Below are 15,113 nucleotides of genomic sequence, written 5' to 3' on the forward strand. Positions count from 1 at the left end.
TTCTTTATACGAAATTTATCTGAAAAACACGGACAAAGTGTGATACTTTTGGATGTATGGATTTGTATCCATTATTAACTGTAGAATTTCTAATATGTCCGATCGTTTAACTCTTTCAATTCTAGGTTGCATCGCTTCTCCGTGATCATAAATATAAACCTGACTGAATTGTGGTTTCTTTGAAATTAAACTTGTAGTTGATTTAATTGTTGAGGGACCACAGATTCTCATAGCGTATGGTCCTGAATCGTGTAAATCTACATTTTGAGCATTGTATGATGCGAACGCAAACAAATTATTGTAGATTCAGCTATTTTGCCTGTAGTGTTTGTGGATTTCACTTTCACCAAATAACAAATCTTTTATTTCTCGTGGATACGCCTCTTCAATGGGAAGAAACACTAATTTTCCCTGATGGCAACACAAATTAGACGGTCTATCAGTCTCCGACTTAAACTTTAAAGCCAACCAATATCTACATATTTCTGTCATATCACCTATGTCCATAAATTCGATCTCTTTTCGTTGTTTATTTCACTGAGTAATAATTTCCGCTTCTTAGCGCTAATGTGATCTTTACTATCAGTTTTTTGAGACTTTCATAAACTTTAACCTGCTGTGCATGTGTATCGCGCCAATGTTTTTGAACCTCTTTATGACATTCTACTTTGTCTTCTTCTCTTTGTCTTTTCTTCTCCTACTGTTTGTCTTTTATTTCCGCCCCCACTTGGACATGTTAGGTTTTCAATTCATCTCTTGACACAAAGTCTCGTCTCACGGGACATGCAATTAACTCTATGAAAATGTCTCATCTTGTCTCTCTGAAAAAGTCTCGTAAGATTTTTCTTATATAATAGAGAGAAACATTTAAGCCATATTTTCCACATTTATATTCATTTCTCTTTCCAGATGATCAAGGAATTGTGTCAGAATATTATGTTCCATTCAGCTAACTCTGTGTCTCTTATCTTGCTGTTTCACAGGATTACTATACTCTTCGTCACCTACTGGGGAAACAGTTAACAGCTACATGGATACTAAGCAATATACCATTAGCAGAAAACCTGGATGCACTCTTATGAGATGCAGGAATAGGAGATGGCGAGCTGCAGGGCCTAAATTGCCCATTCTCGTCAAATTTCTTTTTATGTTCTTATTGTTGCAGAAATGAGCTTTGTCGTTCTGTGACTATGACTACAATAAAAATATATACAATATTAATGGATCCACATTGCTATCAAAAACAAATCAAATCCATATTCTGTAAAATTCAGCATAATTTATAATATCAAATCTGTCTGCAGAAATAATTAGAATTCAACAAATGGTCATTTGATTCTCAAAATATTTAATTGTAAGCATGTTACTTAGTATTGCATAAATATGTTCTTCTATATAGATTAGATCAAACCACATCTGTAACTTTCCTAAAGGACTGCATTACATTTTCCATAATGTTCTCCATTTTTCAGCTGAATATTAGCGCTCACTACTAAAATGATCAGAATTACTTTAAAAGTGATGTTTGAGACTTGAGTGTGAATTTAAACTTGGATTTTTGTAAATATACAAGTGGAAAATCAAACCTTTTTTTGACAAGTTTAATTTCATTCTGTTTTATGTGACTTTGCAAGGCATAGAAACATTCTGATTCTTCCATCATGAGACAGTTAAAATGTTTTGGGGATCTGAACAATCAGTAGTACGAGTTTTTGCTGCCCTATGTGAAAATTACACTCTTGAAGTCACTGTCTTCAGTTTTAAATGGCAGCCACTTGGAACAGTATTATATATGATTTGTTGGAAAATGAACACATTTTCAGTAATTCATTTTATTTTATTTTTTTTAGTTCCTTTTTCTCTCAGAGGTTTTACAATGGAGAGCACAGACTACGCCGGATCATATACTTTACACGCTACTGAATTCAAGGGTAAGATTTGGCACAGTAATCTTATTCAGCAGATTTATATTTCATTTTATATAGCTTATCATCAGGAAAGCTATTTGGGTTTATTTTATAGCTAAATATTCATTTAGATTTATAAGGAAATTATCATTTAACTAACTGATCATATTGATGGCAAGTTTACTCTCATAGCAACAAAGTGAAATCTATGTCAGTTGCTCTTGTTACTAAGTGATAATCTTCAAACAAGTTTACAATTTTTCCCCCCAATAGGGAACAATAGCAAACTCTTTAACATGCCTTCAGCTGCACAAGCGAGCAGAAAAGATTGCTGCAATGTTGGGGGAGAGAGGCCACTTGCAGGATGGTGAACATGTAGCGCTGGTATACCCACCAGGTAAAGTAACATGGATTTGAAAAGGGTGTTTATTGATTTTTTTCTGCATATTTTTCAAAATTAATTAAGTGGGTGTCCTCCTTGGAAACTGTTGATTCCTCCCACCATTTCCTCTGGAGTTACAAAACTGCTCAGGTGAATTGTAATAACAGAAGTTGTTCCTAAGTTTGTTAACAAGGTAAGCAAAATAGGAAGGATGAATGGATGCAACAATAAAACTGTTCTGTGTGACCTCTTGGTTTCACAAGTGTGTCCAATTTAAAATAAATAAATAATAGCAACAGTCAAATACTGTAATAGACCCTTAGTTCTGCCAGTGTGTAAGTTATGAAATACATTTATACAGTGACTACAGGTCAAGTGATATTGAGACATAACATTTAAATATATAATTTTTTAACTGACACACTGAATCTTTTAATAATGTTGATTATTTTTTCTATTTGGTTTTATTATTAATCATAAAAGGAGAAAGTTTTTGCTTGAGTATGTAATTCTATCATGAATTATAGTCTATGAATTCATCAGCATTTCATGTTTAAAGAAGTATTCAAAAAGACATAGGTTTGTAATGAAATGAACCTTTCAAAGTACAATAAATACTGACAAAGGGACTTTATGCTATAAGCTCACCATTCCATTTACTGTATTCATAAGTTACTTTTGCTAGCGCTTTGAATTATATACCGTACCATTTGATTAATTGTTGATACAGTTTGAAAGAAAGAAATTTCTTCTGTGTCCTTCATGCAGGAATAGACCTGATTGCAGCATTTTATGGGTGCCTCTATGCAGGCTGTGTGCCAATAACAGTCCGACCTCCACATCCACAGAATATAGCAACTACCCTGCCAACTGTGAAGATGATAGTGGAGGTTAGTCAGTATTTTCCAGTTTAACCATGTGTTAATAAAGGAATATTTTCCTTTTTTGTTGGTTATGTAACTAATATATTTTCTGGTTAGAGCTATATTTTATTGTATCAGGTAAGTTTTATAGGTGGTTTACTATTCAGGAACTTAACTCTTTTTCATTTTTTGTAATTCATCAGCAAGAGTAATATCATGAAAAATCAGAATTTTATATTTATTTTCACCATTAAATAATCTAATGACAATATTACTGTAAAAATATCCCAGATTGATTTTTATAAAATTGCATCTAACTTATATAGGAAAAAAGTAAATAAAGGAAAAAATAGTAATTGTGCAATAGTTTCAGTCTGACATTTAAGCATATACTTGTTTGGCTCCTGGGCATAAAATGCCTTCTGTAAAGAAGACAAAGTATGAATTGAGACCTGAATTCAAAGAATGTGTTGCATCAACCATTCGTCCACCTAATCTTGTTTTATTTAACACATTTCAGACTGAACGCACTTTGAAAGACTGGCGATATCATAAAATGTGTGATGCAGGAAGAGAAGTAAAATAAAATTCTGTTTAAATACTGCAATATATAGATTTGTTTAAATATGTGCAAAGGGAAATTTACCTAACGTGAACCTGAACCAACAAATTTGCAGCTTCATTCTGATTTGCACAACATGTGGTACCTGTAGTCTGATAATTAATTTTCCAGCAGCCAGAGGACTCTTATCAACAAATACAGTCTCTCTACTGGATAAGGCTAAGGCAACACTTGTTTTGAATACTGAAAAATGTAAAATATCATAGTTAACTTTATATTAAAATTTTTTTTAAGGATATTCAGTTTTGGGAGGGACCTTTTTTTTGCAATGTTTATGTTTTCTCAAGATTTTCACGAAATGGGTCCATCTGTAGTTTGTCACTTCCTTTGCACGGAGGCTAATCTCATTTCTGTAATTAGGTAACAATCTTGAGAGAACTTCCTTGAGTAACTTTACTATTGCTGTGCATCTACAGAGAGAGAAGTCACTTGATGAAAGCGCATTTCAAGGATAACCATAATATGTTAGAGGGATTATGTCTCCCATCTGGTTTATGAGCAAATGAGAATTTATTTGGATAAGAACTTAAGACACTGTTACCACTACAGATGTATGTCACCTGTATCAGTTGATGCAAAATGATGAACACCTTTATTGGTGTGCTATAGCTATAACTGTTTTAGATCACTATGATCCTTTTCAGAAAATTGTGCAGCATATTTACAAAGTACATTAAGGGAGGATTTACAGTATGTGAAGACACCTAATGACAGTATTAATTATAAAGTGTTTGTCCATCAAATAATAACAGTGCAAAAATTAACATTCATTTGGCAGCAAGAGGACAAATTGGAATATTCAGTGAAGTAAAGGAAACTAAATTGAATTTGGACAATATTAGAGGTTTCTATATTTTTAATCCACACAGTTGTGGCCCAGAAGGAATCATAGATGAAAAGAGGCTGAATAGCATACCTTTGCCTTTCTTATTGTTGTATTCTGAGATTAATTCTGGAAAGGAACTGTCATATGTTCTAGTGGAACCACTTCTGATTTGTTTCTTTGCTAATAGTTTTTTTTACTTAGTCCTTTGCTAAATGCTTTTAGACAGTGTTAGTGTTCTCATTATTATTATTGGTATTTTTAATAAAACTATTAATTTCACAAATTTGCTTAATTCAGTATAAATCTGGATTCATTTACTGAATACAAAAATAAAAAGATTATGCCACTGCTTATAGTATCATTGTATTCTAAACTCAATTATAAAGTCATATGAAAGGTGCTATATAAATAAAATGTATTATTATTATTATTATTATTATTATTGCTATACCTCCCTTGTAAATATCAGCTCTGTTTTGTACTTTATCATTCAGAACAGGTCAAACACAGTAGAGCATATTTAGGTCAAGAGTAATAAATGATTCAGTCTCATCCAATTGATTTGAATTTTTTAGGTTAGTCGGTCAGCTTGCATTATGACATCTCAAATAATCTGTAAATTGCTACGGTCAAGAGAAGCTTCTGCAGCTGTTGACATTAGGACATGGCCTCCAGTTTTGGATACAGGTATGAAATATTAATCCCTATCTCAAAAACATGCTGGAAATATGTTTCCTTTAATATTTTTGGTTTTACTTGTAAATTCTGATTTCTCTGTAAGTTTCAGTGGTATTTTTATCATTTTTTTTTGTTTACAAACACCATCCGTAACAATTTTGCATGAACATTATGAAGCATTTTAGAGATAATCAGTTTTTGCAGTTCAAATGCAGTTATAATTGCACTTTAACCAAGGTAGAAACACACTTTAGGGGAATGTGATTGTATTGTTGTAGTAGATGGTATTCTTCATGTTAATGTGTTAAGAAGGGTTACAGATAATATAGTTATGGACAAATAAGCTTAATCTGTAAATGCACTTTTTCTTTAATTGACATCTTGATCTCTGTAAAAGCAACAAGTTTTAAACACAGAAAGTGTTAGTAGAGACAAAAGGACTGTCATGGAGAGGGAATTTTTTCTGTCATCAGACGAAAAGACCCACACCTTTTGCAGACAAGTAGGATTTAGAGAAAGGTCAAGCTCTTGTCGTCATTTTCTGGACTCTCCACTTGTTTTTAAAAGTGACACCCTTAAACCTTTGGTTGTATTCATACATGAACTCCTTGTGAACATGTGCTGATACAGTCTGTCGAAGTGACACTGGACAGAAGGAAGCAAAGTGTGTTAACTTTGGCCCTTACAAGTTTTAAAAATCAGGAGCATAATGTGAAAGTATTGAAGTGAGAGAACCAGGAAGAACACAGTTACCAAGAAGACCCATGCTTTGAAATGCAACAACGTAACTTTAAGAGACGGAACACCACACACATTGGGTGTGTCAGCCAGCATTGTCTATGACAGCTTCTGAAACAGCCATGTTGTATAATTGATTTGGCCACACTTAATTGCTTTTTCTTCTGCTTTTGATGCATTAAGGATATGTAAGAATGTCAAATACTAGAATGACTAAATAAAAGTTTATTGCCTACTATTGTTGCTTAGCTTGATGCTGTATTTTGCCATCTGAGGTATAGAGAAAAAGTGAGACACCTTCTGATAATGAGAAGTGAAGCACAGTAGCAGTCAGTTCTGGGTGAAGTCGCTCCAATCCATAGTACCAGTGGTAGGTGAATTGCATCTGTGTTCTGTGTCGCCTTCTAGGCCAGGTGACTGCAAGAATAAGAGAACAAAAGATGTGTGGGTCTATGTAACAAACAATCAGGGCATGGGAATAAAAGTATCTATGTTTTAGGCTAGGTTCATCCAAAACCCTTCCATGATAAAACACACACCCCTTCTTAACCATTTAAGAACACCTTAAACAAGGTATTTAGTTTCACATTTCATTTTTCATAAACGTTCTTATTAATTCTAGGAACACATTGCAAAGACATATGCTGTACATTGCAAATAAGAGTTAATGATGTGTTTCACAAATAAATTTCAAATAAACACTAATGCAGCGATTCTTGAACTTGGTCCTGGGGACTCAGTGTGGCAACCAGTTTCACAGTCCGTGAGTCAGTTCACCTCTAATTGATCTAATTTAAATAATTCGTATTTTTTCTCTTGTCTTATTCTCCTGTTTCCCTGTTAATCTGTATTTTTCTCTAATTTCTCTAACTGTATCCTAATAGTGACAGTTAAACACAACCACAGCATACATGGGGCAAACACAACTGAATACTGAAATGCTGCAAACGCCTCTGACATGCTTATTAGTAAATGGAAAAGCAGTATGAAAATCATGATAATGATACAAATCTTAAAGACAATAAAACGCATACCACTAAATTATTTCCATGTATATGTCCTAAAGTTCTAAATTATGTTCTAAACGTGACTAAAAAGTATGTTCTTAAAACAAAAGTAAAGAAAGCAAAAAGATGACCAGCAAGCAAGAGCTTTCTTTAGAAATGGACAGTAAAGAATATCATAGGTTTAGGTTTATGTTTCTTTATTTAGACATGTTTACACAAGAAAACATGAAATTTGCCTTCTCAGTTGCATCTAATAACAGGTAACAGACAGAATGAAATTAAAAACAGACAAATAGAAATAAGAAAGGTTAAGGTAAGGCAGTTAGATAAAACATATTTACACCAAAAAAAAAAAAAAAAAGGTAACAGGATATATATCAAAACCTTAAACATTATCTCCGATATTTCTTATTGAAAAGTCGTATGGCACTAGGAAGAAAGGAGTTTCTGGAGCGATTTGTGTGGGTTATCAAAGCAACTATCCTTCCTGATTTACTGAAGTTTAGTTCTACATGTAATGGATGTCTGTCATCAGTTGAGATGATTTCCAGTTTCTTTAGCATTGCCCTCTGATACACACTAGTCAAATCATCTACATCAGCCCCAATAACTTTAGCTGCATACTTTGTAATCTGCTGGAGCTTTTTTGAGTTTTGGTTTGTCAGACTATTAAACCAGGCAATGAAACTGAAAGTGATCACAGACTGGATCATACTGCGATAGAAGGACAACATGAGGTCCTTGTCTACTTTAAATAGTTTGAGTTTATGGAGGAGAAATAAACGCTGGTTGCATTTAGAAAATATTTTTTTTGTATTTGTATTCCAGTTAAGATTGCTATCTAGGTAATATCCTAAGTATTTCTATTCATTCACTATTTCTACCTCCTCTCCCAGAACTACAATGGGTGAACATACAGATTTTTGTCTCTTAAAATCAAATATTATTTCTTTGGTCTTTTTTACATTCAGAGTGAGAGAGTTTTTATTGCACCAGTTTATCATACAGTCCACTTGATTTAGATAGTGGCTTTCATCCTCCCCAGATATGCATCCTATGATCATGGTGTCATCCGCAAGATGAAGACAGCATTAAGCACATCCACAAAAAGATCAGAAAAAAACCTTTTGGAATACCATTTATGTTATATATTATTCTTAATAATGCATACTACTGTATGTACTACTGAACCACTGCTCCTAAAAAGCTTACAGCTTAGTACACACAAATTCATGGCCTCTTTCAATTTTTAGCTATTAGCTATTTAGCTTAATTGCAACTACCTAGAAGTTTAAATATTTTAAGTACACCACAGTCTTGTCAATTAGTTCAATCAAAGTTTATTAAATGTATGCATATACAAAGGATATGACAAATTCACACTATGCCATGTAACTGCTTCATTATACAGTCTGTGTACTGTTAAGAATAATTTTTGTCCTACACTATTTCCTATAATAGCTGGCAGCTCACCAGGCTTGTGCTCACTGCCGATTAACAATTAATAATAATAAATAAAAACTCAAAGAAAGTAAACGCAACATTCGACTTTTGCCATAATCAGTGAAATCTCACACTGTCAAGATAAATGTTTAGAAGGCACATATTAGCTGAAGTTTTGTACAGCAGCATGTTCTAAAAGGAAAGTAGTGTTTTCTCGCCTTTTGAAATTAAATCTTACATAAAAATGTTGTGGATATTATTAAGACAGATCATGTTTTTCTGAAATGATTTTAGTATGGCATGTGACTTTTCATCAACAATCCTTCTACACTAGAGATTGTAAATTAAGACCTTACTACTAGAAAATTATTTACATGTAGATACCATCCAACAGTAGTTACAGGCAAAATGATTAATAATAATTTATAGCATTTTATTTGACTACATTGTATATACTTTGAGATCAGGTCATTACAACTCTTTTTTACTACATGAAACATCACTTTAGTCAACCCTTGATAAACATGTCAGTGAAGTTTAACATGTTGTACTTCGTATGATTTTTAGGTAGTGTACTTGTAGCTTTAATTTAAAAAAAATAATCTGACAATCAATTACCATTATAGTCTATATGAAGAAGAGTGAAAGTCCCATGGACAGCCTTTTCTATGTACTGTATTGTGTCTTAAAAGAACAGTACATTATAAATGATGTTTAATTACAGTATACTTTACAATCTTGTCAAAACATATTGCTACTTTTTCAGGCCAAAATATGCACAAAAAGATCAGACTTCATTTTATGCTTAGTTATACAAGTAGTTCAAATGGGACAAATACAGATTAACCCAATTCTGAGTACTACATAATACATCCCTCTATTTATGAGTTAGGTCCAAGTCATCATAGCTGCATTTAATTTTTTGTGCAGTAAACCACACAATAATGCTCTTTGCTCTGCTGTCCAGGAGTTCTACAGTGTAAGATATATTCAAAGTTTTCGCTGAAGCCAAAGGCTGAACTCGGACTCATCAGACTCCGTATTGTGTACTAGTGTACCTGCCTAAAATTGTATTTTCCCTGTTCTAAACCGTATACAAACTGTATTAATTTGTTGTTGAAATTAACATTTTATATTCTAAATAATTGTATGAAATAAAATAGTTTGCAAGTCCAGTTTCTTCCTAAAGCCTAGATAAATTATTTTATTGTTAATTTGATGACTTCCTTTGAAGAACTGGTCCCAGTAAAAACACCTTTCTGTAATTCAGTACTGGATAAGAAAGTTCTAAAAATGGATTGATGCAAGTAGCAATTAGTGTTACAAACTTTTTAAATTTTATTTTTGGATACACTTCCTGGTATTTGGTCAACATTTTTAAACTAACTGGCCAACAGTTAGTTCTCTTAATATGAGAGTTGAATAATTAGAAATGTCAGAATTTTCAGTTAGACGTTTAAGCCAAAACAAAATCTTCCAATTTTAAATAAATTTCAGCAGAGAGTCACATTACAGAGTCACATCCTCAGTTTATTTTTTTTGTTTTTGTTTTTTTAATTTTCAGTGCTGCAACATTCCTGATGACAAAATAATCTGCATTTCTAGTTTATTATAACAGCAGATGCACACTCTCATCTTTCAGACTCTATGAAGGATTATTTGTTTTAAATTTACTAAGGTAATATTTTTACATTTCTTGTATTATCTTGTATCTTTAGATGACTTGCCAAAGAAAAGGCCACTGCAGATTTACAAGCCCTTGAACCCAGACACATTAGCTTATCTGGATTTTAGTGTATCCACAACAGGAATGCTTGCAGGAGTAAAGGTATGAGTTTCTAACATAAAATGATCTTTATGGTCCCATTCCTTTATAATTTTCTGTTTGGATGTGATTAGGTCTTTCTGATATGATTTAATCTATTTGAGCCACATCTTTGGATTGCTTGAATTTTTCAAAATGTGTTCTGACCTAAAAGAAAGATTAGAGAACACAATGCGGGAATTCAATGGAAGAGATGAAAAGAGCAAACAAAATAAGAATTATTTAGAAAATTGGGACAGGTTCACTCCTTTAGTTTACTAACATTGGTCATGGCACTACATTGTTTGTGAGCTGATCTAAAGTTGGTTTCAGTTTGAAAGCTTAAATTTAAATGAATTTACACATATTGGCCTCCACCAAAAATCTGCCTTCCAAAAAATGAAACCCCAGAGCATGCTTGGTTTTGTTTGTCAGACAAAAATGATGAAAACACTTAAATATGTGCAGATATGTGCCTATATGTGCAAATACTCTAAAACAGGGGTTCTCAAACTCGGTCCTGAGGATCCACTGTGACTGCAGGTTTTTGTTCCAACCAGCTTCTGTTTTTAATTGGACTTCTGGGTTAATTAAGTGAAGTGTTATATCTCAGATTCTGTGTTTTGGGAACAATATAGAAATTAGAAAACTAAGTATATATATTGATATACATACAGTATATTAAAATATACCAAACAGTTATATGGGAATAGTAGTGTATGTTTTATTATCTTTTTGATTTTCATTCTGCTTTTCCAAGTGTTGTAATTGTTTAATTAAATCATTACTTACTAATTAGTGGGGCAGACGCTAAACTGGTTGCAGTCTTTTATGATTTGCTTAGGTGTGTGCTCTGCTCATTTTTAATTGTCATTATTAAGATACAATGAAGGGAGAAAACTGCACAGAGAAAGGACAAAATATAATGAAATCAACAAAAGAGAGTTAAGCATTTAAATCTATAGGAAAAATAGAATTATTTCTAAATGTCTTATAAATGTAAATATCATGCTGCTGTGTTTTTCTGAATTTATAATAAGAGAAGAGAAAAAATACCAGCTAATTAAATGGCATTAGTGTTATCAGTTGTTTTCAGTGATTATGAATCCTGTTGAAACAAAAACCTGAAGCCATAGTGTGCACCTAGGACAGAGCTTGAGAACCCCTGCTCTAAAATATTGTTTTGGTAATGGACAGTTGGTGCCCCACGCAGAAGGACAATGTACAGAGTCCATTAGCATTCATGTTACCGGTTCTGTGTTTCTCGATCACATCATTCCAGATGTCAGATCTCCTTCCAGCTTGTGTGTTGAAGTCTCCAATTAAGCATTCTTGTGTGAGGCAGGAATGTTCCAGACTGCTTCATCAAAGGAAACACAGAAGTTGTCCTTTTCCTCTTATGCTGAGTCTAGTAGAGGATCTTATGCACCTACAATCGTTATATTGGAACCTTTGGCCAGTGAAACATATAAGTTCTATAAGCGTGAGCTGATGCCAACAGGGGACTCCAGGATTTTCGGGAAGAGGTCATTCATGACATTCCATGGATCTGTATCTCTGTGGCCAGCTTTTCCAGAAGAATGTATACCTGGCTGTGGTTTCAGTGATGGATCCTTAATCAGTGAGACAAGTCTTGTTATGGGGGCTGTTCTCCAAGGTGGTCGGTTGGTAGTGGTTGAATCCACAAGTATGTGGAAATTCTAAGAAGCAAGGATAAAATATTTTGAAGTTTTTCAACTGCCTGTGGATGGGTGACTGACTAGGTGCGGTTGCCTGGCCAAGTACAGGTGGGACAAACTTTCTTCATGACACCTTTTATTGTCCCCTCTCTGTACCTATCCATAAAAAGGCCACCTAGTCATGCTGGCAAGACACAGACAAGGCACTTGTCCTGGGTATGCCTCTATCTCACCAACACCACCATACATGTGAGTTTCATACTAAGAACACACACCTTGGTTCTTCTCTCCATCTGTTGCCCATCATTGTAGGACTTTGATACAGGAAAAAAGATGAGGTAGATGGATGGAGTTGTTGATATCAGTGGTAGTGAGGGTGCGCAATCCTCATTCACACTTCATCACTTTCTATCAGGGATCCACATGGCAAGCCATGTCAGGGATCCACGTAGCAAGCCATGTGCAGGATGACTAGGAACAGCAGGAAGTTGGATCACTTTAGATGGACCCTTGGTGGGATGGAAGGAGGTGGTTGAGTCAGTCTTAGTCAGGACCTTACTTTTAAACTTACCATCATGGGTGACCCTAACCAGGTGTACATGACTCTCAACTACATCACTTCAGGGGATCATTGGTCACGCAAACAACTCTGCAACATTAAGGCACTGACTCAGTGGAGGGTGCATTTGGTCCAAGTACATACAGTCTAGAAATAAGAGTTCATAATGATAATTGATTGAATTTTTCCATAAAAATGTAAAATATATAGAAGTAAATAGTATATCCTTTAGGTGTGCATGGAAAACATTTGAATCTCTTACATGAAAATATTTTCACCGTTTATATTCTTTGTTGTTATTTCTCAGCTCTTTGACTTTCAGGAAAGGTAATGATCCTCATATTTGAGCTGGCCCATTTAAACTGTTTAAATGAACTGATTGTGGTATTCCTTCATGCATCCTGCCCTCACTGTAATAGAAGCAGGTTTAAAGTTCCTCATTAGTGATCTCATTGGGTAGATATTTTTTCTTGGAGTCACTATTAATTTCCTGCCATTAAGATCATCACAAAGCTGTTTGGGAAATGAATTCTGTTCAGTGAGCTGAAGAATCTCGCTTTGACTGTCGATATGAAAAACACCTTTATATAAGCAGCATGGGTTATGTAATTTGCACAGAGTGCCAGAGTTTGGCTTTGTGTTTTATAAAGGTTCTGAGAGTCCATTCTCTTACCTAAGCACTGACTCAAGGCCATGTGAATAGAGAGTATGTCACAGTTTGCATTGAACAAGCTACACATTTACTGCTGTATTCAAAATACAATTAAACAAAATCATTTGTGGAGGTGTAGCAATACCCACCTTTTTAATTTCTTCTTTTTATTATTTCTTTTGCAGAAAGTTGAGAACAGAGAAGCCGCTGCTTTTTTTTCTGATAGTAAAGAATTTGTGCAATGAAACAATCATCTACATTTGAGAGTTTTGCCTTAATAAAACCTTCATATTGTTTTTAAGATACATGGCTGAATAATTATACAGAGAATAAGTGGAATCTTATTGTCACATATATCTAAAAGTACTCTTATTCTGAAGTATTAAGTTTATACTTTTCTATAAACTCTCAAAACTCTTACAAGCCACTTTTTGTATATAGTATGGATGAAGCTATTCGTTTTTTCTAACTTTCTGTGTTGTCACATCATCTCACACTATGCTTTCTGTAGACAGTGTTTGTAGGCAGATCCCTAAATCCTGCTTCATTAGAGATGGCCAAATAAAGCAAGCTAATGCTGTATATAGGCTGCAGACTTGGTTCTTGTCTGTGGTAGGTATAATAAATAGAGACTAACTAGAATGTGGCACTAATGTCTTCTTCCTTTACCTTTTTATTTTCTTCGCCTCTGAAATATTCTTTCATCCCTTTTACAGAGGTTGTTGGGTCACAAGGCTTTTTTTATTATTATAAAACTTCTCAGCTCACTCTAATTGTGAAATGTTATGGTCTGCACAGAAGGTCCTAGGAATTTCCCTAATCACAGTGTCCAGTGTTTACAACATTGACCAGTTACTTTTATTTCAAATGGCTAGGAAAGATTATTTTGGCAGAAGACAGTGTTAAACGTTACATTTTTGTTGCATTCAAAAAGACTAACTTTAGATGTTTATTTCCAGAGGTCATTTTTTCAGATGTCAGTGTGATCTTTCAGGTAACCTTTTTGCAAAATTAATTACAGCAGAAATGTTGTATGACTGCCTTTTCACAAATATTAAACCATTTCTTACATTGTTGAAGTAAAAACCTTTGACATGAAAAGATGTCAGCATTCTTTGGACATCTTATTAGGATTCTTCCTGACTAGTGTTGATTGGCAAAATTCATGAAAGTGTTTTTCTCTATGAATATGTTATATTCTCTTGTGACCTTATTCAGAAAATATTTTCCTGGCAATTCACCTTGCAGCCTGCTTAAAAACATTGTTTTCCAGCACCCAACAATGCTTTCTGAGGCCATAATAAGTTCATAGGGATGTAGCCACCATCTGTAGAACTTTCACAGATGCGTACTGTAAGATACTTCAGGTATGGTTGATCTCTTGACCAGATCAGTACTCCATTCTTCCACCCCACATAATTAAAAAAAAAAAGACAAAAAAAAAACTACTTGCAATGTTTTCATTCGAGAGGTTCATTAGCTGGCCAAAATGAGAATATTATTAGTACTTCCACTATTAGTACTAACACTGATCCCTGTTGGCTGACCCTGCTGTGATGCAAGGCTAATTTGCATACATAAGTAGCCATGTGTACTAAAATAAGTCTTAAAGGAGCCCTCCCCCTCTCCAGAAAGAGAACACATATGTCCCTGAGAAACACTAATAATAACAAAAGATTTATTACTGTGTACAAAGCATTTCTGTCTTATTCATGGAAGAAAAAGTGCAAAGCATCTGCACAGATAGATCAGTACTTTAAAAAAAAACCAAAAAAAACATTTCAGTTGCTTCTGGAACGGCGACTTTGAACAAGTTAATCCCATGCTGTGGCTTCATCGCATGGCTAATGTGTGCCCCAAGATTGGAACTCTGTGGGTGCAATGAGATTTGTATAATATATACAGAGATATATTTACCTATTGCTAGTTTGTGGCATTTTGTTGTTTTTTTTT

At 34.0% G+C, this 15,113-nt stretch overlaps 1 protein-coding gene across 13 annotated transcripts in view; it reads left to right on the forward strand.

Moving 5' to 3' along the window:
* The window catches only part of dip2ca (disco-interacting protein 2 homolog Ca), a 559,093-nt gene that overhangs the window by 490,794 nt on the left and 53,186 nt on the right, over positions 1–15,113 (forward strand). For all 13 annotated transcript variants that reach the window (XM_051929039.1, XM_051929043.1, XM_051929041.1 and 10 more), the window contains 5 exons: positions 1,851–1,931; positions 2,181–2,304; positions 3,058–3,179; positions 5,176–5,287; positions 10,185–10,294. In XM_051929039.1, coding sequence (XP_051784999.1) covers positions 1,851–1,931; positions 2,181–2,304; positions 3,058–3,179; positions 5,176–5,287; positions 10,185–10,294 — 549 coding nt within the window. The remainder of the gene's footprint in view (positions 1–1,850; positions 1,932–2,180; positions 2,305–3,057; positions 3,180–5,175; positions 5,288–10,184; positions 10,295–15,113) is intronic.

Source organism: Erpetoichthys calabaricus, chromosome 6 (genome assembly GCF_900747795.2).
Source record: "Erpetoichthys calabaricus chromosome 6, fErpCal1.3, whole genome shotgun sequence".
NCBI lineage: Eukaryota > Metazoa > Chordata > Cladistia > Polypteriformes > Polypteridae > Erpetoichthys > Erpetoichthys calabaricus.